Consider the following 21,762-nt stretch of genomic DNA (forward strand, 5'->3'; position numbering starts at 1 on the left):
CACTATCTTGGGTAAGAACTGAAGGCTAGTGTGTAGCACTAACTTCTGGGGCGAAAATGGGTGAATGGGGGGGTCCATTTTAAGTGCTGTCAGCTCCTCAACCCTTCTGGCAGAAACAATTGCCACTAGAAAGCTCACCTTCCATAACAGTAAGAACATGGAGCAAGACACCATTGGTTCGAACGGTGGGAGTATAAGTAAAATAACATTCGACTTGTACTAAAGAAAAACTATTTGGACCTTGGGGAAAACATATGACAAGCCCTTTCGGAAACTGCTTAGGCCTGTAGTAAGAGGAAATCATCTTGCAAGTAATTGATTCATGAAATGTGGATATGGCTGCTAGGTGGACTTTAATGGAAGAGACTGAAAGTGCACAGTCGGGCAGGAAATTGCCATGTGTGCATGGCAAGGGGGAGGCATCCCCTTATAGAGCTCTAAAGCTTGAAAGCCTTTCACTGTGGCTGGCCTGCACATGTGCAGTCGCATGTGGAAAGAAACAATGATGAATTTCTGAGATTGTTTGAACACCTCCAGCAAGGCAGTCTACCCACCTCCACAGGTTCTACCTCTTGTAAATGTAAGAATACCATTTAGCATTTGCATTGCACCTTTGAGCATCCAGAGCACTTCAGACACAAAATCTGTTTGTATTACCAGCATTGTATATATTACAGAAATATCCACGTATGCCAGATGATGAATGACTATGGTTTGCTTAAACATGGACTGAGAGACTGAGCTTTCTCTAAAGCTCTAGGAAGTTCACAGGCAATTGAACATTTAAATAGAGACGTTTGTCCTGTATTTTAGTCAGTTAGCCCTGACTCCACACCAGCCATCAGCTATAGCAATTAGCAGCAAGGCTACGAAGAGTAAACAAAAATTAATAATCTTATCCCTATTGTTGGTTAAATTCATCTGACATTATTTATTTTTACTATTTTTGTGAAACTTTTTTCATACGCACTCCCCCTCGTCGGTTCACATCTCGTCATATCCACTGTCAGTCAACTCTTTTCCAGTTTCATTTTTGCCTGTCCTTGAACAAAATCTGTTTTCAGATTCCCACTAAGGTAGTTTTTCAGACAAAATAGCTTTTAGCACAAATCAGAAGCATGTGACTGTTTCTTTGCCTTTCATTAAAAGCGGCTTCATCCCATGAAAAAACCTGACCATAATTCCAGTGACATGGAACCCTGCATTGCATGAATGCCTCCTTGTAGTATTCCATCATGTTGGGCTTTTTAAGACTCTGATCTAGCGTTTGAGGAGAATTTATTTAGTCCTTCCATCCAGATGGCAAGATCACACAAAGACCCACCCAAGAGAGGCTGTACACTAACAAAGATGTGGTAGAGAAGATTTCATACTGTCTGGCACAGCAGGAACATAAAGCATCGCTCTTCATCACTGTCAGCACGCAGTGTGCTGTAGGTGCTTAGAGGCACCATCAAATGCAAAGTCAATTTGGAAGAGGAAAACTGTACTTAAAAATGGCTGTTACATGTATTCAATTGCCAGCCTGGCACACGGCGCTTTTAACCTGCCTGAAGTTTCAATGGCAATGGGAATGATACCTAAGAAATCAACCCAACAAGGCACTGATTAAGAAATGGAAAAGTAATTTGGGGGATATCTAGGGGTGAAAGCTGCAAAGATCCTGCCAGTTTGCTTGCAGCAGCTGAATACCATCAAGGCTGAATTTGCAGGAGCACGCAGCATCTTAACCCATGGCACGACACCTGTGTTGGACGGCCCAGTGAATTAAGACTTATTCAGGATGTGTTTGTTTTCTTTAATTTCATTTGTTTTAATTTACATTCGTTAGGTTATATTTTGGAAATTTCAATAAGTTCCTTGGGTTCCTCGAGGGAGAAAAGCAACACAGAAATGCTTAAATAAATAAATAAAATCATAGAAAAAGGATTTACAAGCACTGCTCCAGAAGTGAGAAGGAAGCCACCAGATAAACAGTTACAATATAAATTATATATTTCTGCTGGTGACAAAGTTTGCGATCACTTGGAGTTTACACATGCTCATTTTATCCACAGATACTGTGAATTTGCTTAGAGACTCAGGGAGAACACTTGACCAGCCATTTGTCTTCAGTCAAGTTCTTCCAATTGAAAAGGGCTGCTTTTTTCCTCCAATGGCAAAGATATTCTTTCCCCCTGTGATTGGGAAAGGACTTGGGAGGAGACAGGGTCTATTGGAACAACTGGTTGGCACTGTTAAGCATTCCTTTCCCTTTGACTCAAATTCATGCCTCTCTGTAGTTGCATTTTATTAGAATATACACAATCTGTTGCAAAACTGCCCATACAACTCTTGTGTGACATCTAGTTTTGCATCATTAAAGTTGTAATCCTAAACTCACTTACGAAGAAATATACCTGTTTAGGATTGCACTGGAAGAGTGCAGTGTATTACCTGGGCTACAGCTACTGAACTATGTGGAATGAATGAATCTTGGCAAAGCAAAAAGGTCAAGTTAATATCAGCTTGCTCTTGCTGGGATTCATACCATGTGTCAATAATATAGCACACTGTATGAATCCGTTTATGTAAGTAATCTCAATAAATATGATCAGGAAAACCTACTAAACAATGATATTTCTATTTCACAATCTCTTTTCAATGGTGCTTGCACAGAACTACTATGGAGACACCATTTAAAAGACTGCAGGTTCTGGCAGGTTGAACTCATTATCTTTATCTCATAACACTGGTAATTACCATGAAAATACAGTGATATCCGTTCAAGATTACCACTTCCGTTCCATCAAGTTGCTCGGTAAATCTCCATGATCATTTGCTACCTAAATGTAAGTTCTTGCATGTTTTTTCAGCTCTGCCATAGTAGTATAAGGGTGCTATAGAAATAAAAATCACCATGATATAGCATAAATATACACTATGTGATCTAATAAACAGGTTCGGCTCCATTACAGAACACGTTGGATCATTTATTTAGTTATTTAGAAAAATTTTATACCACTTCCCCAGAAACTTATATGAAGCAGCTTACAAAATAAAAATAAAAAATAATAAAAACAAAGCATTAAAAGATAATAATTAAAATCAATGTGAAATACTTTGTAGAATTTCAAATATGCAAAATAAAATATCACTCTGAAAGTAAACCTTTTATTGACTTTGGATGTTAACTTTAGTTTGATTTGATATTTTGATATCTGAAAAAATAGGTAATACAAAAAAGGCAGGAAAAATGCTTCACTTTTTTTCTTACGATGTAAACACACACACACACACACACAGCTCTTTACAAACAAATTTTCTTGATAGTAATTGAGTTGTGCTTTCCGCCATCTTTTTCATAGGTAGGGGATTTAAAAATTAATTTAGGGGTTCCTCCATGGAAAAAAGGTTGGGAAACACTGACATAGATCATAAAAACAGACCACTGACAGTTTAAAATGGTATCCAGATTATAATAGTGTTAAAAGATCAATCTCTTAATTAAAAAAGGTTGAATTAACAAAAGTGTTTTGGCCTGGTGCTAGAGTTGCCAGACTGCAGGTGATGGCTGGAGATCTCCCAAAATTACAACTGATCTCCAGGTGACAGAGATCAGTTCACCTGGAGAAAATGGCTGCTTTGGAGAGTGGACTATGGCATTATACCATTCTGAGGCCCCGCCCTTCCCCAAACCCCACCAACTCCAGGCTCCACCCCCAGGAATTTTCCAGCCTGCTCCTGGTAACCCTGCCTGATGCCTAAAAAAAAAGTAACGTAGGCACCTCAGGGACAAGCACATTCCATTAATAAGAGGTGCCACTCCTGAAAAAAGCCTGTCTGTCCTTGAACCCACCTCATTTCTAAGGCCAGGGGCAGAGAGAGCTGGTCTCGTGAAACAGAACTTAACTAGCGGGATGGACAATATGGGAGGAGCTGGTCATTCAAGTACTGCAGCCCCAAGCCATTAGGCTTGAAAGGTAAGTACGAGCCCTTTGAATTGTGACCAGAAACAAATGGGCAGCCAGTGCAGGTTTTTCAGCACTGGAGTGAAACATTCCCTCTATGCCACCCCTGACAACAGCCTGGCTGCTGCAATTCAGATGAGCTGAAGTTTCTGGACCATTTTCAAAGGCAGTTCCATGTAAAGTGCATTACATTAATCTAACCTGGATGTAATCAGAGCATGTGACCAGATCACAACCACAGCCGGCATGTTAGCCAAAGCTGATAAAAGGCACTATGGGCTTCAGAGAAGATCTGGTCCTCCAACTGTAGGCCAGGATCCTGCAGTTCCCCCACACCTGTTCTTTCAGGGGGAGTGCAGCCCCCTTCAGGACAGACTGATTCCTCAGCCCTTGAGCAGCTTTGATACTGACCAGCAGCACCTCAGTCTTATCTGGATTGGGCTTCAGTTTACTGGCCCTCATTCATTCCATTGCCATTATAGATCTACCTGACTCAACTGTTAAGGAGAAGTAGAGATGGGTGTTATCTGCATATTGGTACCACAGTACTCCAAATCCTGATGATCTCTCCCAGCAGTTTCACATAAATGTTAAACACCATGGGGGACATGAGGGAACCGTGCAGAACCCCACAGCATAAAAGCCACGGCTGAGCAGCAGTTTTGCAGCAGCATCTTCTGCAACCAGCCAGTCAAATAAGAGCAGAATCACCAAAGCACAGTATCCTTCAGCCTCTCCAGAAGGATACCATGGCTGATGGTATCAAATGCCACAGAGCGGCCCAGGAGAATCAACAAGGACACACTCCCCCATCACTCTCCCAGCAAAGATCATCCATCAGGGTGACAAAGGCCATTTCTATCCCAAAGCCAGGCCTGAATCCAGATTGAGATGAATCTAGATAATCCACATCATCCAAAACCAGTTCAAGCTGCGTGGCCACCACCCACGTAAACACCTTGCCCAAAAATGGAATATTGGCCACTGACTGCTAGCTGTTCAGATCACTACAGTCCAGGGATGTCTTCTTCAGAAAGGGTTATATGACTACATCTTTGAAAGTGGACAGAACTACACCTTTCTACAGAGAGGTGTTTATTACCTTTATGAATCAGGCCTCAACAACTGAAAGTCATCCATACAATTGGGACCAGACTGCACTCTAAAGGCATCTTGAATCTGAACCATTTTCAAGATGCCCAGCCAATCTGGCATCACACAATCAATGTGATGCTGTCGACAATACCAAAAAGTCGATTAGATCTGGCAATGTGACAGCATAAAAAACTAATATAGCCATTTCCAAGATTGGCAAAAAATTATAAACAATTTCATATGGGATGGCAAACGTCCTAGGATAAACTATTTAACTATGAAAAGGTCTGCAAAGAAAGGTGGTTCGTCAGTCCCAGACTTAAAACAATATAGCTGCCCAGCTTGCAAACACTGTAATGTTATTAAATCCTGTAGAAGATTCAGGTTGGCCTCAAATTGAATCAGCACATATTTACCCACATGATTTACAAGATGTTATTTGGGCTGCATCTAAGAAGAGACCATCCCAAACTTGTGCCAACCCCTTTCTAGTAACCACCTTAGAAATATGGGACAAGCTAAGGCAACATCTAGCTCCAACCATCTCGCCATTATCATCTTTTATAGATCAAAACTAGTTCCCACCTGGCATGGATTTAAATTCTTTTAAACTCTGGAAAGTAATTTTAAAAAATAGGATCATAGATATAACCAAACATGAGATTATCCAGAACAAAGCACAAATAGAAAAGGACACAAACGCTACAATTTCATGGTTCCAAAATCTTCAAATCAGGCACTTGATAGAAAGTCAGCCACTCGTAACTTCATTAAAGCACGAATTAACTGACTTTGAAAACTTACTCAACTAACACAGTCTCATAGGAAAGGTCTAATAGCCAAAATCTACGCTATTCTAAATTCAAGGGAAGACCAGCTCACACTAAAATACCAAGCAAAATGGAGCAGAGACTGTAATGCAATCTTATCTGATGCACAGTGGTCTTCAATCTGGTCAGGAAATTGCTTACAATCTAAAGCAGTTAATGTCAAAATGACATCCTTTAAAATAATGGCAAGGTGGTACCTGTCCCCCACTCTTCTTCACCACATCAATCACGAAACGAATTCACTATGCTGGAAACAGTGTGGACAAAATGGAGACTATATCTATCTATGGTGGCCATGCCTTAAAATCCAGTTGTTCTGGGATCAAATCTTACAGAAAATCAAAGCAATAACAAACTATGCATTACCCAAGCACCCTGAAGTAATCCTGTTGGGACTCTGGGAGGATCGGACGGTCCCATCCATTAGGAAAAACCTGGCATTTTTGTTGACTGCTGCGGCAAAAATGCTTATAGCCTCAACCTGGAGGCAGGAAAAAACACCAAGAGTATCACAATGGCTCAGAAAACTATGGGATATTTTTATCATGGAAAAAATAGCAGACCATCTTAAAGGCATTGATAATCCACAATATCAATCTTCCCTTCTTGAACAATGGCTACCCTTTTTAACCTACTGTCATACTACCAATCAGTTACTTAATGTAGATTTTCATACACTTAAGTTTCTTTGCTATAATGTGACTTTTTATACTCAGTGTATTGTTTTCAATGTTAATATTAGCTGTTTGTTAAAGCAACGAGGTTTCCTCCTCTTCCAAGTATTACTTATACTCTGTATTATGCTGTTGTTGTATTTTGTTATTTGAAGTTTTGGAAAAAGTTACATAAAAACGCAAAATAAAAAGTTAAAAAAAACACTAATATAGCCAATTCACAGCAATGTCCATAGCAACTTCAAGAGGCATACATTTGCAGAATCATGCACCTTTGCATGAGTTTCAGAGCACCTCCTGTTTCTACAACAATTATAAGCCTCCCATATCCTGATATGATAGACGTCTGATGTACCTGGAGCCCCGCTGATGAAAAGTTAAGCTGGCCATAGAGGTCTGTTTCACTCACAAGGTCCCTTTTACACTTTATGCTACAAACCTCTGCCATTTCCTTGGGTAACAGCCTGTGGCAAATGAAACAGCCTATATATACCTAGGTACAAACATGCATTACTATATATTTTAAACTGTTTCCACAAGTACAAGGAATGAAAAGTCCTTCAGTGATGCTAGCTCTGTGATTTCAACTTGGGACTCATAAAACATAATAAGGTTGTTTTTACTACCTATCCAGTTTATTAGCTAATAAAAGCAACTTAGCATATTAAATTTCACTGACATGCATTTTCAAAGTGGAACTGCAGTGCAGTATAATGTACTGTTTTCTCCCCTGAAGTCACCCAAGCATGCTATTTTCTTATCCTTTTTATCTTCCAAACTTCTCTACAGAAGGGAAAAGCATTGCCTCAAACACAAAAGAAAATGAACTTATTCAATCACCCGTTCAGCCATAAAGTATTGTAAAAGCATCACATTCTTATAAAAGGTACATAAATGAGTTTCTACACTATCAAAAGTCATTATGCTGGGTAAGGGGAAATAAAGTACAACTGCAGCTTTTCTAATCAGCTACACCTGCTTAGGAAAAGCACTGTTAAAAAAAGATGTCCTGTAAATTTCATCCAGCATCCTTTGTTAAGGAAGATCCTAAGGGATCTAATACAATTCAAGTAAATGTAAACAATATTATGGAATTATATCTTCACAGAGAAGATATGGATTAAGAGCTGGTTTAAGAGCCCTTGGCCAGTTGTGCAAATTATGTACAGAGGGAAAAAAGGTGGAAACTTTTTTGATGGGTAGAGAATGAGATCAATAAACTAAAATTGGAATTAGGCCAGGAAAGCAGGGTTAATACCCTAATTATATTGGGGGGGGGTAAGCAATCAGATCTCTGTTCTACACAAAGGTGTCATTATGCTATAAAACGTATGCTTGTAAATTATTGACTGTAGAAATGATGACTCATAAAACTTGCCTTATTAGATTAGAAATGAAGCTGATTTTGGGTACTGCTCTTTGAAGAATCCTCACAGTTTAGTTACATGTCTCTCACTTTTCAAAGCCACTTATCTCCCAAAAGGGGCCTAAAAGTTAACAGTTTATGGAACCGAACCATCCTTTTGATACGCACTTCAGATCTTTTATCTGCTCACACTTCGGATTCCTGACTGAAGAGGAAAGTTTTACCCTCTGTTCTGCAACTGAAAATGAAACATGATAATGAAGTGGAAAATTACAGAAGACAAACACTTGGTGAAGTCTGTGCTCTGCGTAATCCCCAAGTGGGACTCGAACAGAAATACAGCGAGCCGTAAGAACCACTGAGGTTTCCCCCGCTTTCCACGGCTTGTGCTTAGAAGCATAGTTTCTGCAGTTTCATACATGAGTTTATTTTTTTTTCAAACAAACACTTCTAGCTGAAATATATTCTCTTATCTGGAAAAAACACAATTTAATTTTAATAATGCTCATCAGCATGAAGTGATTGTGGTATCTGAATCATAGGTAGTGGGTTAGATCCAACTAGACTTTTGCTGGTAAAAATGGGAGCAGAGGGCCCTTCAAACATCAAAAAGTCTGTGCGGGGATCATGGGACTGCATGAGCAAAAGCTTTGTGGGACTTGAGCTGTTGTACAGAGGAGAACTGGATGAGACTGAGAGAAAAAGCTGGCTTGATTTAACCCTATGACTAGGAAGATGCTTTCATAAAATAAATCTTCTTGTCAGGGATTATGACATTTGGGTTCTGCAAGTGATAAGAAGGCAGGGAAGATATGGGTCCTGATGGGTCTATTAGAATATGAATCATTTCCTACTGACAAAAACAGGAAATGATACCTCTAAAAAACCTCTAATTCAATATGGTAAACAAATAATTCAGCGTTGTGGTTGTATTACTACGGTACATTACTATAAGTTTTTGTTCACAGTGTATGCATTGTTTGTATGAAATAAATGTCTTTTGGGTTTTGTAACCCATTGCCTAGCCAATGAGACTCCTCTTTGACGTGATCATTCCTTACCTGGGTCATCTTGGCAAGGTCCAGCGAAGGCCTTTGTTCCTTCACCTCTTCAGGCCGCCGTCGTTTAATTCCAACTTTCTTGTCATTAAGGACACATGGTTGAGACCGGCTTCGGGAAAGCCCATTAGAGCGCCTTGTCATCTCTGGCGTTGAAGTGGGTGTGCTGTTTGCTGAGGGCAGACAATATTCCGAAAAGGATATCTGATCATGGGAACAAGACAGTGACCGCTGAATGTCAACTCGGCCACTCTCTACAGAACTGTGATCGTTGCCCCAGATGTCACTTGTCTGTCCACAAGTGGCTGACCTCCTCATTCCTTGGCATGGCTGACATCCAAATCTATTGCTAAATCCAGATTGGTCATAGGGTGAGGAAAGAGTGTTCGACCTGGAAGGAAGGCTAAAGCTTGAACTCCTCTGCATGGTTGAGAATCCATTTGAGTAGCGCTGGACACTTCCCCCACTGTAACACCGTCGCTTTTCTACAGGAGTCCAGACCTTCGATCCTATAGGCCTCCATGAAGCCCTGCAGCTAGACATCTCATCAGAAAAAGAGAGTGACCTGCATTGGCGTTTGCTGGGAGGTGCTGATGGGTTGCCATTCCGGTCATTGAGGCTGAGGTCTTTGATTAAGTTGGTCACTGAGGATGCACTAGCTGTTTGTTTTTGCCATATGGGGCTTTCTTCACTTTTGTCAGGAAGACAGTCCCAAATGCTGGTGCTTTGCTGCTCGATTTGAAGAGGACATTTCCTGCTGAGATCTCTCCATCGGTCATTTTCTAGTTGGGAAATGATAGAATGATATACATTCATTAGTACCAGTTAATGATATGGTTCACTAGCCATATTATTAACATTTTAAAAATAATAAACCCATCTCTCATGGGATACCACTATGCATTACTTAATCATTAGAATGTGCTTTGACAAGATATTGATTTAGCATGGAGGGAGAGACAATTTGAGTTAACTGACCAAAAGCAGCAGTAACTAGTATTAAAAAGTAACAATAAGTGTTTTGTAATTAGCAGAAATTAACTAACTTGTGTTTTTTTAAAATACAAACTCAACAACACAACTATATGAGGAGCTTATAAAAATGAAATGTTAAATTGTAATGCAAACAAGAGTTTAGCAAGGATCCCAAAAAGAGAACTGGCACAGCATTTTTGATAAATAAATGTTAAACAGTAACAGTTAATTATACTTCAAAGCAGTTAACTGCTTTGAAACAAACGGTTGCAGAATGTTTGTTCTGTAGCATACAGTAGTACTCTCTGAAACTCTGAAAAATTCGAAGCATTTTTTTTTCTATGGGACACCTTTTATTCTTCCCCGCTCAGGGTTGTTCACTACACACTGCTAGTTAAGGACAATATAGCAATTTTACAGCGCAGTCCTAACCAGAATTACATCCTTCTATGTCCACTGAAGTCACTGGGCCTGGAAGGGTGTGGCTTTATTCAGGACTGCATGGTTAAGCCCCAAGCTGTTGCCAAGTTATCCTACATGGTTCTACATCTATTTAGGATGTAGGATCACCTGAAAATGAGTTGAGAAATGCCCATACACAAGCATTCTTCATTATGGTCTCCACCTGGTAGAACAGTCTACCTGACCAGGTCAGGAAGTTCAGCCATTAGTGATGTTCAATAGAATGAACAAAATGGAACTTTTTAGAGTGGCATTTCTATGAAATGGATATAGTTATAGCTTAGATGGCTTAATATCTGTAGAAAGTTTGTAAAGGGGTTTTAATGTAGTTATTGTTTGCTTTTAATTTTTGTAATTCATTTGAAGTGTTCTGTGAGAAAGACAAACTATCAATGAAGTAAGTAAATAATAAAACAAAAGACAGGAAACAAAAGCAACTTACATTGTATTCTATATAAACACACACAGAAGGATGACTTGTTAATGTCATTTTGAATCCATACCAACACCATGATGATAGCGGAGTAAATGTTTCCAGAAATTCTGAAGGAAGACTAAAGATCTGAAGCATTTAGGGAATTAGCACTCACTAGTTACTAGGATGTGTGTATTTAACATATTTATACTCAGCTATGTAAGCAAGAAAATAATTATCTAGCACTGGAGCTATTTTTTATCGCTTGGGTTTGCAAACAGACACACGTATTGTATATTTGACTGTGACTATTAGATTTTCATGTGATCGGGTTCAAACTGATGAAAACAAGTGGGTATTGACTTTGGAAAACAAGCAGACTATTCATCAGGACAAACCTTGAAGGAATACTGTACAACCAATATGAATAAATAGTAAAATACGTTCAGTAATAATATTGGATGTTCAGATTTAGACAATCCACATTGTGGGTTCTGATGCCTTAACTGCAGTCATGCCCCTGGCTTGCTTTTTTAACCAACATCTGCAAAGAGATGCCAGGCAACAACTAAAAATGCTGGACTCTGTGACAGGATGCAGCTACTCATTCTGTTTTAAGTGTGATTTTTCTTCTCACAATGCTAAGCAAGAATGACAGATTTAACAATTCCATCTATATTTAGATGTTGCTTATTTCCCCACCGTATTAACAACGGCCATTAGAGCATTCTCAGGTTAGGTTACCAGACAAAAGAAACAGAAATAGAAGCTAAGGTTTAATGGCAAGCTGCCACAACTCCTAGGGTCCAGACGCCACATTTTACAAAAGGCCTTGCTAAGACTGTGCAAAAGGATACAGAATACCTCTCAGTTTCTACTTTGTACAAACAACTATAAATCTTCAGAAGTAAAAAGTATTTCAAAACAGAATTGTTACAAGGAACTACTTTCTCTCATGCTCTTTGCAAAGTGAATTGCAGATCAGTATACAACACACATTTTATTAGCTGTCTTTTACAGAAAATGCCCTGTATGTATGGCAGTACCCTGGCTGTATAACATCTCTGACATCAAAAAATGCCAATAATCTGTCCAAAAGAAAAGTGGGATTATTTTCGTGATATGTCTTAGACTACTATGAAAGTGTGTCACTCACACATGATGAACAAAGATTAAAGAACACTGACTTCCAGAGCAGAGGTTGGACTACTGGGTTTTATTAATTTATTTGGAAATGCAGTCAACACTGTCCCAAAGGATCAAGATAGGCAACTGTATTAAAGCACATAGCTAACTATTAAATAATAAGTTGTTTTGAGCTCAAGAGAAATGGGGAAAATGGGGCAAAATGTTTTAAATAAATAAATTGATAGGTACTTGAAACAAAAATAAATTGACATGGCTAATGGTGACTCGACAATATGAATGGGCAAGAAGATTCCAACCTCCATGGTAAGTGCAATGTACAGAGCAACTGCCATTGGAGTATATCAACATGGTGGCTGCCTTTCATTCATTGGACCCTAGTGAATGGTATGTAATATCTGTTCCATGTAACAGATATATGGAAGTTGCCAAAGATGGCAGCAGGGACCCCAAGCTAGCATTAAGGTTGGATCTTTCATTAAAGTCACATATATAGAGCCAAAAGTGCCAATAAAGGAATCCACTACATTGAGTTAACAGCCAAAATACACTTTTCACTGAGGTTGTGATCATATCTACCACCTATCTTATTTTTAAAAACCAGTGAATAGTTAGGATATGGAATGTTATGATTTGAATCAGGGCTACAGCACCAGGGGGGTTGTATGAGTTCATCCTTGCCCACTCATAATTTCCTCAATAGGAATTGGTTCAGTTCACTGGATCCACAGTGTATTTGTCTTAGTTTCCTTGCAAAGTCCAAAAGCAGTTGGGGATGATGTGATTTCTACTAGGAAACCAGTACACTGAGAAAGAATTAAAGTCCCCCAGTTCTATCTGCATCCTTTACTGCTTTTGAAATTAAAATACATAGACTTGATCACAGATGCTTCAACATAATGAGAGCTTGGCCCTCAAATGCATTCAGATCTAAGCACTCCCAACTGTGAGATTTAGAGAGTGAGATTTCAATAAACTGCCTTCTTCATATACGCTTAATTTAGAGAAAATTAAATTCTATTGTATATGAATGAATGACTGCTGAATGAAGGAGGGAAGAATTGTATATGCCACCCTGAACTCCTTAATGGAAGAATGGAACAGAAGTACAAGAAAATAAATATCTAAAACACAACCACTCTATGGCTTGGCTGTAAAGTTTGACATAAGGTTGCACTTCTGTTGTGCGATGGGAGACTCAAATGGAGAAAACTTCTACACCTACACATCCTTTCAATTACTTAGTTTAGATTACAATATGTTATGTTTAATCCAGTTGTTTGGTACATGTGGAACGCTTGGGATAGGTGAAGGAAAATCTTGACCCTATACCTTTCCACTTCGGCACTATTTGACTTCCCAGAGAGAAACCTGGAAACTACGGATGTTCTTGAACAGTTACAAATGAGATATCTCTTTTGAAATAAAAATATTAATACACACACACAACTCTCTTCAGAATATACTTTATATTCATAAATGTAAAAGTTGATTTTTGCAACATTCATCAAATTTTGTTGGATGTTCATTTGAATTCCAAATATTAAATAAAAGGAGGACTACTTGGGCGAGAAACAAGATCTACAGATACTGTTTATGAGATGAAAGGATAAAATGACTACTAGTTTAATTCAAAATGTCTGTGGCCCTCTTTACTGTAAGGAATGTGTCCAAGCTGGGATGTAGGGCAGTGGTTGTTTCAAGGTATATCCTGATTTTTAGGCATGGCAACACTGTTAGGAAAGCATTTGGACTATATGCAGTGGAAGTTCTTGAAGAATCTATGAATAGCCACAAACGTATTGTGCACTTGTGAAAACTTCCCAAACACCCATCCAAGAAGAGAGGCTTTCCAAGATAGGAGAAGCTATTAAGCAAAAGATGATGTCCCATTACGGCTCCAAAGGGACAGGTAAAAGTTCCTCTATTCCTTACTGCTTGGTATTTTTCATTGCTTATAACTTGTTTATAAATAACCCTCGTATTATTCCCCAAAGTGTATTTTGGATAATGGTATTCTTAAACCAAATGCCATCTTATTACTCTCTTAAAAGACTGCCATCTATAGTCTGAGCTTCAAGTATGCTTATGGTTTTTGAGACACATTATGCAATGTGCTTTTAGTCTCTTTTTATTGCTATTATTTGTCTTTTGTTATGTTGATTGTTTTTGTATTAAACAATAAAAATTATATTAAAAAGGAAATGGCAAATCATACAAACACTATTATTAGATGGTTTAAAGCCAGGCCTTTCAGTGTAGCTTCATAAAACAACTGATAGCCCAAAGCCAGTGGAGTATTTCAACCACAAAGCCATTTGAGTACCTTAATTAATTTAAATATATGCAAATTTAAAATTAACAATTGACTAAGTGTAATTCAACAAACAAAAAAAGCCTGGGGCTTTTTTGGATGAGAAGCAAAGCAGAGAGGGTGATGGAGAGGCCATATGAGCTGCTTTAGCACCTCTGGTTTCATTAGCCATAGAAACAAAGGCAGGGCAGGAGCAATGGATAAAAAATAATAAAAGGCCTATATGTCTTTTTTAACCTTGCCAAAGTTACATTTTGGATAACACAGAAAAGGCCTGTACGTCCTTTTAACTTTGCCAAAGTTACATTTTGTCAGATTCAGCTAACTTTTAAAATTTAACCTACAACTGCTTTGTTTTTGTTCTTTCAGAGGAACATGCATTTGCAGTAAACACAGTATAAATATATAGCGGATCCCAAGGAACTTATGAACATAAAAAGGCAGATAGATTCAATAGCTTGAAACATCAGGTGCCTCTTTTAATCCTTGCTTCATTCATTCTGATAGCACACAGTGTGTTGTGACATAACAAAAATGCTTTGAACAATATGTGCATGTGTGGTTTCCACCCAAGAACTGCTTTGTGCCTGTGGGTGAGAAGACACTGGAATTACATTATTATTCATCGTGGTTTCTTATTCATTTCTACATCTCACCATCATCTGCTGTGGTTGACGGCTATTAAGACTTACTGGCTTAAACCCACTGATACTAGCTTTGCTAAGTACCAAACCATGATAAACTGGAGGAGAAAGACAAAGGGTTCCGTGCTATCATCATCATGGAGTTCTGCTTTTTTCTTTCTCTTTCTCTCTCAAGAGACAAAGGATATCAGAAGGCTGGAACTGAAACTGCTTATGCATGAAATATGGTTTAGTCAATAGCCATATCTGAAAGCCTGCTTAATGTGTGATTCAGCATGAGACAAAAATAAAGACCAAGGCTGTTTTATTTTGAGAATGGTCCCCTTTTAACAACTTAGCATTACTAGTTCTCCACAACTGCAATCAAACCAGAAAGCAACCTTTATGAAAAAAGCCTCTCATAAGTCATATCATTGTCCTTCCAGCCTCTATTCTCACTCAAAACGAACTGTTGAAAGAACCTATACCCAAAGTTCACGACAAGTCAAACACTAAGGGAAAACTGGTGCAAGATGTTTTTCAGATGGCATATCACACCAAAGGATATTGAGAAAATGGACAAGAAATATATAGGGTCATGTTGGAAATGTAAAGAAGCGGATGGCTCTTTTTATCATATGTGGTGGACATGCAAAAAAAGTAAAAAAATTTGGAATGACATTCATGCTGAGATGCAAAAAATCTTAAAACTAGATTTTGCCTTAAAACCCCCGACAATGCTGCTGGGAATAATACCAGAAAATATAGATAAAACATTACATGAATTATTCAGATATTTGTTGACGGCAGCAAGAGTGACATTTGCGAGGAAATGGAAAGATGAATGTCCAACCAAGGAAATTTGGAAAGACAAGATGGCAGAATATGCAGTGATGGCAAAACTGATGAGTTATATAAATAGAAGACCAATAAGTGAATTTGAAGAGAAATGGGGGAATTATTTTGCTTATAAAGAATAAAATAGATAAGATGTTGCAGTTTTATAAAGTAGAATAAGATCACATACTGACTTATTGGATATAGCTTATAAGAGCTTATAGCCTAACAAGGGGAGAAAGGTATGAATATATAATCAAATATTTAATTGCTAAAATAGTTTGTAGATTTGGAAACACTGATAAAGTTAGGGACAAGTAGAGAGGATTGCTATAGTAATCAGTTATATAAAGAGTTAAGATGAAATAGTGCAGCAATAATGGAATGAGGATTATATATTGATATATTGTTAAATACTGAATATAAAGCTATGATAAGGTGGAAATGGGCAAATATTAATGACGAGGTAGATTGCATGATGTATTTAGTTTGGAAAGGCAAATGTGAAAATATACAGTAGCTGGGATAGTATATGTATTCTTTATTTTAATATTGACTAACTCTGAATAAGAAACGTTTTGAGTACTCTGTATTTTAATAACTCTTGTAGTACAAAATCCTACCCCTCCTTTGACCCTGTATCTCCCCCTCTTTTTTCTGTACCTCTTTTATTTTGGAAAAAAAAAATTTTTTTTTTAAAAAAAGAACCTATACCCTTCTCCCAATTTCGAACTCTTCGTCTCAGGCTTTCTTCTGTAACAGTTTCTTCACTGTGCTTATCATTTACATAAAAGTACTGGGATGACAGCACCTGCTGCTGCTGTTTATAGACTCCTCTATGATACCCATTTCTGAACCTTTACTTCCTGTTTCGACAGAACACCTACTATGCAGATCCCTCTGCAAGAAGGAGATCTGACGCTTGCATGAAGCCTCTCTCAATTCTGGATATAAGAGGACTTGGAAAAGGGGAGCAGACATTTTAAAAATGTATTCTGACCTTACATATTTTGACCTACAAAGCTTACAAAGATGCAAGATAACCTGACCAACCCACCTGTCATCTTTGCAGTCCTTACTTCAGGTAGTAATCCAAGAAAGGGCCAAGAAAGTCATGGTTTTGAAACTTGGGAACTCTCTCCCCAGGGAGGTTCATCTCTTTCCTTCTATTGTTGCTTGCCAATAGCAGATGAAGAATTTTTGTTGTATTTGTCCCCCCCACACACACACTGTTATTGGTCCTCCTCTCCAGTTGAATTGTGTGTGTTTGTGTTTATATGCTTTGTTGAACTGTGTAATTATTATATATGTACTTTATTTTAAATATTGTTTTAACGGCTTGATGTTCCTTGAGGACCCTACTTGTGTGGAAAGGCAGCATACAAATGTTTTAAATAAATAATTATTAATAGCTATCAATGCTACGATTTTGTTGGCCATCAGAGAAGGTCCATGACTCAAAACCAAAATCAAGATGGTGCTATGATGTGTTAAGAGAGACAATCCTATTTTACATGAGAAAAAAATCACCTCTTGATATTGTTCTACCACCAAAATGATGAGAAGAGTCAAGCTGTATACTGAATCTGAGAGTTCAGATTCCTGAGAGAGACTGCTGATGAAAATCAAGGAAGAGGGCACAAAGAACTGGCAACACCTGATGAGTAATGGCTAAATTGAGCATAGCACAGAGCCATCCACTAAACAAACAATCCCCGTGGCGCAGAGTGGTAAGCTGCAGTACTGCAGTCCAAGCTCTGCTCACAACCTGAGTTCGATCCTGGCGGAAGCTGGGTTCAAATAGCCAGCTCAAGGTTGACTCAGCCTTCCATCCTTCCGAGGTCGGTAAAATGAGTACCCAGTTTCCTGAGGCTAAAGTGTAGATGACTGGGGAAGGCAATGGCAAACCACCCCGTAAAAAGTCTGCCAAGAAAATGTCATGATGCAACATCCCCCATGGGTCAGTAATGACTCGGTGCTTGCATAGGGGACTACCTTTACCTTTACCTACAGAGCCATCCACTAAACAAACAATATTACCAGCTGGCTTTACACTAGAATCCTAAACAAAGTTACACTCCTAAGCCCATTGATTTCAATGGGCTTAGTAGGGTGTAATTGGTTTAGGCTAGCACTAGTTAATCAAACACCACTGCAGAAAAACTGAAGCACCTTGAATCCACCTTGCTCAAGAAGATGAAATCCTTGGAGCCTATATGGTGATCTGTGCCTTCCAGATATCTCAACACTACAGTATATTCAGTTCTTGAATTATCAATATTTATGGTTCTTCTAACTAAACAGAATTAACATTTACTTTCCATCTTGCTGCAAAGCAGTCTTGGAAAGCAGTAGCTTTTTCCAACTGAAAGAGCTTGCTTAGTAACCTTGAAAGTGTCTTGAGAGGCTCAAATACAATATCTGAGCATGTAGACTGTATGAATATTTTGGGATTACACTTTAATATAGCAACCAAGTCATGCATGCTTGTCTAGGAGATTCATATATTTGCAAAAGGAGAATTTTTAATTGATTTTTCCCCTGGGTGACATGTCACCATATTAACTTCTGATCTTCAGTTTTACTCTTTCAATAAAGAACTATCTTTAACCACTGCCAACAACAATAGGCCTCTGGAGCAAAATAAGGCATACCAGCAACCTGAAATGAAACCATCAAGCAATTATGGTAGTAGCAGCCTCCTGGTGTTAAAAAAAAGTCAAGCCCAGAATCCAGCAAGCAATACTTGCCAGAGTTGTGGCCACCAGCAATATCAGACACACACATTGCCAATTCTGACTATGTAAATTATGCCTGTAAACAATCAGGCCACCTTTCTGTAGAGTTAGGCAGTACTAAGCCCTTTACATTCAATGAGTTTAGGCATGTTGAACTCGGCATAGGATTAGGCTACAACTCTCTAGTTTGGCCAATGGGTAGGGAAGAGGTGATATTCTTGCTCACTAATCCTTTGCCAGGACATGCAGCTTGTGCCTGCAGAGATATTTGAGGAGTGGATTCAATGCAGTTAGTGTCAACAGACAGGGCTGCCAAGTAACTCAGATATTCCACTGGTAATACCTCCAGCTGGAAATTATTTCTCAGTAGTGGCTGTGAATTTTAATTTTCAGCTGTACCTACAGAAACCATCCAGGAGCAGATGATTGAGGAGAGGTACTAGTTAGCAACACTTGAGCAACACTGATTATCAGTTTCCAGGCTGCCTGTCTTTCCTCTGGTGAAAAACAACTGAAGCATTTCTGAACCACAGGCAACACTGAAGAAAAAACAGTTCATGAAGAGGATGACAGGCCCAACTTAGATTCTATCTTTCATTTCAGGGATTAACTATACAGCTGCGGGGGAGGGGGAAACAGACCCAAATCAGATCAAGAAAGTGGTGCTGGGGGACGGGTTTTAATCCTTCCATTCCACACACTATTTATACAAACCATTTTCTATACCAAAGTTATTCCCCACCCCTCCCAATGCTATTATTTGTCCTGCGGCAAAAAAACCCATACAGCTCTCACAGAGAAACACCACACTTGTCCAGCAGCACTGGACAAGCAATTTAGAACATCTTTCCATTGCCCTGACTGCTCTGAGCATTACTGAGGAAAAAGAAACAAACCTGGGAGACATTTATCATGGATCTCCAACAAACGATATAGTTAAACATCAGTGCTATACAAAATAAAATGTGCGGTTGCAAAGAAATTGTTCTCGCCTAGGGAGAGTTTGTTACAGTAATGTAAAGGTTTCGTTTGTTATTTCCATCCCCATCTTGAAGGTTCTTCCAAAACAACAGAAATGTATCTGCCAAGGAAAGGAAGAGCCGAACGTCCCTCATGTTTGTTGGTGCAGGGGGGAAAAAACACCTGATCCACCACAGCGCTGTCCTAGGTAGCCGTCTATCATTTCCAATACTGCTTTTATGCCTTGACGTAACTGTGTGGATACTCTGTAGAGACAAGACTGCCTGGAAAGTTCCTGAAGAAGTCATACCTGGCAAACCTGACCTGTCATGCAGTTATTACTGTACACACAGAAGCAGCCTTTGAGACCACATACAGGCAAAACTTTGGAAAGACAGGAAAATAGCGGTAATTTTTGTTTCACCTCCACTGCTATAAAATTACCACCTGCTGTTTAAACTACGGTAAATATAAATGGGTTTCTTGGCTGTTATAGTGCACATTTTATCTAGAGTGTTTGTTTACCAAAAAAATAAGAACTGCTAATTAAAACATTCACATAAACTTTAACTATGGCACCAAAAATGTGAAGCTATAATATTTTTACAGGTGCTTTTTAATAAATGATCCTCCTGCTCAAGTCTCTTCTACGACCCTTTCTTATGAAATAATTTATACAAAGTAATTTATTGCAACAATTCTTAAGAGTAATTATGGGGTTTTCAATATTTTGAAACGGGTGGAGTAGGGGCATACAAACTGTTCATATAGCACAGTACAGAGTTTGCCAATGTTTAATCATGCTTCTCTTGAGTAAGGCACTTGCATTTAATTCATTTCCTCGTGCACTATTTGTATGCAAAGAACATAAGGAAACCAGCATTTTGTACTTTCCATTGTCCCTCTGTTTATACGAAAGATATGGCTTCTCATTGTGGAATTAATTTAATGGTGGTAATTAGCCAATAGCAATGACACAGAAACCACACCAGGACTTCTGCTTTCCTGTTTCAGAAAAAAAAAAGATTAAACAAATATTATTCATGTAAGATGTTTCAACAGGAAATTTAAAAAGAAAGAGAGCACATAATCTGCCTCTTCAGAACAAAACACGGCACAACTAAATTTAGGGCTTATAAGCAAACTAGACACAATGGGTTTTTTTAAAAACTAATTGTTAGATTTTCTCCACATCACTCTTTAATTTGCCAAACTAAAAACAGGTTCCTCCTCCCCTTACTTCAAAAGTTTTATAGTGGAAATAAATACTTTCTTCTTGATGCTGTAAATTAAATTTTAGTCGTGTATTTGCAATTGTTAAAAGCGGAGCCTACAGGATAGGACAAGTTACAGCCCTTCCACTCCAATAATAATAATTAAAATAAATATCTGGAACCCAGCTGAAATTTAAAGACACCGGCAACTTCACTGTATGCCTATATGCCTGGAATCATTCCATACATAGAGCCTACCAAGAAAGAATTTAAACCCCCTGCCTCCCTCACACACATACACTCATAATCTCTAGAAGTACTGGCACTGAACCTTCACTAAGCTAAAAACACTTTTCATGGTTAAACTGAGTTTCTGCGGACATGTCACTTTGTCAAGCCTGGGTGCATCAGTGAACATATTTGTTTGCCAACTTCCCTTTATTACTTTAAGATATGTTGACTGGAGTGGGTCACAGGGCCATACCACTTCAATCTTGCTCCATCTACACCGGCTCACAATTTGTTTCCAGGCCCAATTCAAGGTGCTGGCTTTAAAGTCCTATATGGATTGGGGCCTACTTCCATATAAACCTGCATAACCACTCCCATCATCTTCAGAGGCCCTGCTTCAGGTGCCCTCGCCATTTGAGGCGAGGTACACGGCAACCCAAGAAAGGGCCTTCTCGAGCCTGGGCCAAAACTCTGGAACTCTCTCCTCAGGGAAATTTGTCTATCTCCTTCTAGCATTGTTTTTGACCAGCAGGTGAAGACTTTTTGTTGTGGTTGTCTGACATTTCTTCCTAACTCTTATTAGTTCCTCTCCCTGTTTGTGTTTATAGGTTTTGTGTGTGTGTGCGTGCGTGCGTGCGTCTTTTTTTTGTTTGCTGCTTTTGGGTCCCTGACTTGGGTGGAAAGGCAGCATACAAATGTTTTAAATAAATGAACAAAAATAAAAGATATCAAAGCCCCCTCCCCAATATTAAGAAACTGAAATCTAAGTTCATTTGGGGGCAGAGTTACGTTTCCTGTCATTCTCTTATAGTACATCCCACCATAGTAGGATCAACATCCTGGAAAATATTTGTTACCAACTATTACTACATCA

The 21,762-nt window shown here is 38.7% G+C and overlaps 1 protein-coding gene across 1 annotated transcript in view; it reads right to left on the reverse strand.

Moving 5' to 3' along the window:
* Nucleotides 1-21,762, reverse strand: part of FAM53B (family with sequence similarity 53 member B) — a 135,302-nt gene that overhangs the window by 65,219 nt on the left and 48,321 nt on the right. Inside the window, exon 5 of the mRNA XM_054982830.1 lies at nt 8,977-9,755. Coding sequence (XP_054838805.1) covers nt 8,977-9,755 — 779 coding nt within the window. The remainder of the gene's footprint in view (nt 1-8,976; nt 9,756-21,762) is intronic.

The sequence above is a fragment of the Eublepharis macularius genome, chromosome 6, assembly GCF_028583425.1.
Source record: "Eublepharis macularius isolate TG4126 chromosome 6, MPM_Emac_v1.0, whole genome shotgun sequence".
In the NCBI taxonomy this organism is placed as follows: domain Eukaryota; kingdom Metazoa; phylum Chordata; class Lepidosauria; order Squamata; family Eublepharidae; genus Eublepharis; species Eublepharis macularius.